This window comes from Cyprinodon variegatus, unplaced genomic scaffold, assembly GCF_000732505.1.
Source record: "Cyprinodon variegatus isolate N-32 unplaced genomic scaffold, C_variegatus-1.0 Scaffold1138, whole genome shotgun sequence".
Classification (NCBI taxonomy): Eukaryota; Metazoa; Chordata; class Actinopteri; order Cyprinodontiformes; family Cyprinodontidae; genus Cyprinodon; species Cyprinodon variegatus.
The window spans coordinates 83,557-85,234 of record NW_015151591.1 but is presented as its reverse complement, the minus strand read 5'-3'; the positions used below and the strand labels follow the sequence as shown (position 1 = coordinate 85,234).

The 1,678-nt window shown below is 36.7% G+C and overlaps 1 protein-coding gene across 1 annotated transcript in view; it reads right to left on the bottom strand.

The window, feature by feature from the left end:
• The window catches only part of il17rd (interleukin 17 receptor D), a 43,358-nt gene that overhangs the window by 12,032 nt on the left and 29,648 nt on the right, over nucleotides 1-1,678 (bottom strand). The window contains exon 7 of the mRNA XM_015400726.1: nucleotides 528-679. Within this exon, the coding sequence (XP_015256212.1) occupies nucleotides 528-679 (152 nt within the window). The remainder of the gene's footprint in view (nucleotides 1-527; nucleotides 680-1,678) is intronic.

Below are 1,678 nucleotides of genomic sequence, written 5' to 3'. Positions count from 1 at the left end.
TATATATATATATATATATATATATATATATATATATATATATATATATATATATATATATATATATATATATATATATAAAAACACAGATGCATCCATGTAAAACAGTAAACAAGAGCCAGATGTAGCTCCTGACCTGAGATGTTATCGAGCATCAGTTTGAGGCAATAATATTTAGAGAAATCAGTTATTTTTCTGTAACATTATTCGGCCTTCTGGACATGCTGACAGGTCTGCTGGTTCACGGTTCATGAGCAAGGCACTTTCATTTATCTGGGATCTTCGTTTTTTAGAATATTTTCTTCAAAATCAATATTTTATTTTACTAAATTAGCATTTAGTAAATAGTTATTTTTTTCCTTTTTCAGTTTTGTGTTATTTTAACTACTAGTGTGAAATCATCTGTTTCTGTGAAGGGAGGGTGTGAAAACTTTGGAGCACAGCTGTGCATCATTCCCTGTAGTCCTGCTAAGTGAAAATAAAAAGCCACTGCATTGCAGGAAGGGCCAGAGAGCCTTCAGTCCTACCGGCCTGCAGCGCTGCACTCTGAACAGCCCGTCCTGTCGCAGCCTGTAGTACAGGTAGTAAAACTGGAGGCCGAAGGAAGGCGGAGCCAGGTCAAAGGTCACGTGAAGGTTGGATCCAAGCTGAGACACATTCAGGGTCTTTGGCTTCCAGACTGGAGAGACAGAAGCAGAACCAAATGCATATATTGTGGACGTGTATCACACATATGAAATTAAAACAGTAACAAGCATGAACATAAAAAACAAACCTTATTTTGTTTACACAGGATTAAAGGTGTACTGGTCACTTATTTTTCCACCATAAATAAATACTATTGAGCCCGAATATATGGTACAGCAACATTCATTAGATTTCAATGCATTTGAAGAGAAAACATCTTTCAAATGTTTTTTTTTTAAACCAAAATCTCCAAGTTTCAGACGCTGAAACAGTTGTAATTACCACATATGGCCAACAGAGAGAGCTACTTACTAGTTTTATTTGCTGTTATTTACTGCAGTAACTATGACAAAAATGTCCTTTTAGGAATAGTTTTTCTGCACCATAGATTTTACTTTAGTCATGACGCATCAGTACTCCTTCTGGAACTGTTAACTATTCTGCCCACTGTGAGAAACTGGAATAAAAAAAGGAAAGGTACATCTTAAACTAATTCAGCAGATTTAGAAAGTTTGTTTCATTAAAATATGTATTGCATTCTGTAGGAAATGGTTTCAGATGTTTTATGCTAAAATGAATTTGGAAAGGTCTTTCTTCTGCTTAATTTTTTTATTTGTGTTAATTGTTTTTACCTTTAAAAAAGCGATTTGCAGGTTTATATTATGCTTTGTAACTGAGTAATGCTCTCTCTGCTTTTTCTCATAGTAGCTTCTTCTGGTCTGTTCCTGTTTGGCTGTGACTCCATCCTGGAGAGAAACATCAGCTGTGCTGCTGCCATCAACACCTTTGTTTCTAGATGTTGGAGCTTGGCCTGTTTTCCAGTGTAGTCCTGTTTCTCTGACTGTGACTGGCAGGATGTTCTCTTTTCAACCTCCTACGTGGGAGCTGGCTTGAAATTCTCCCTGGCTGTGTGTTTTTTGGACAGGGCCGCCTGTGGAGCTGGTTGACAGTTGCCTTTTGTATCTATGCTTCTTTTTCTATTTCTGCTTCT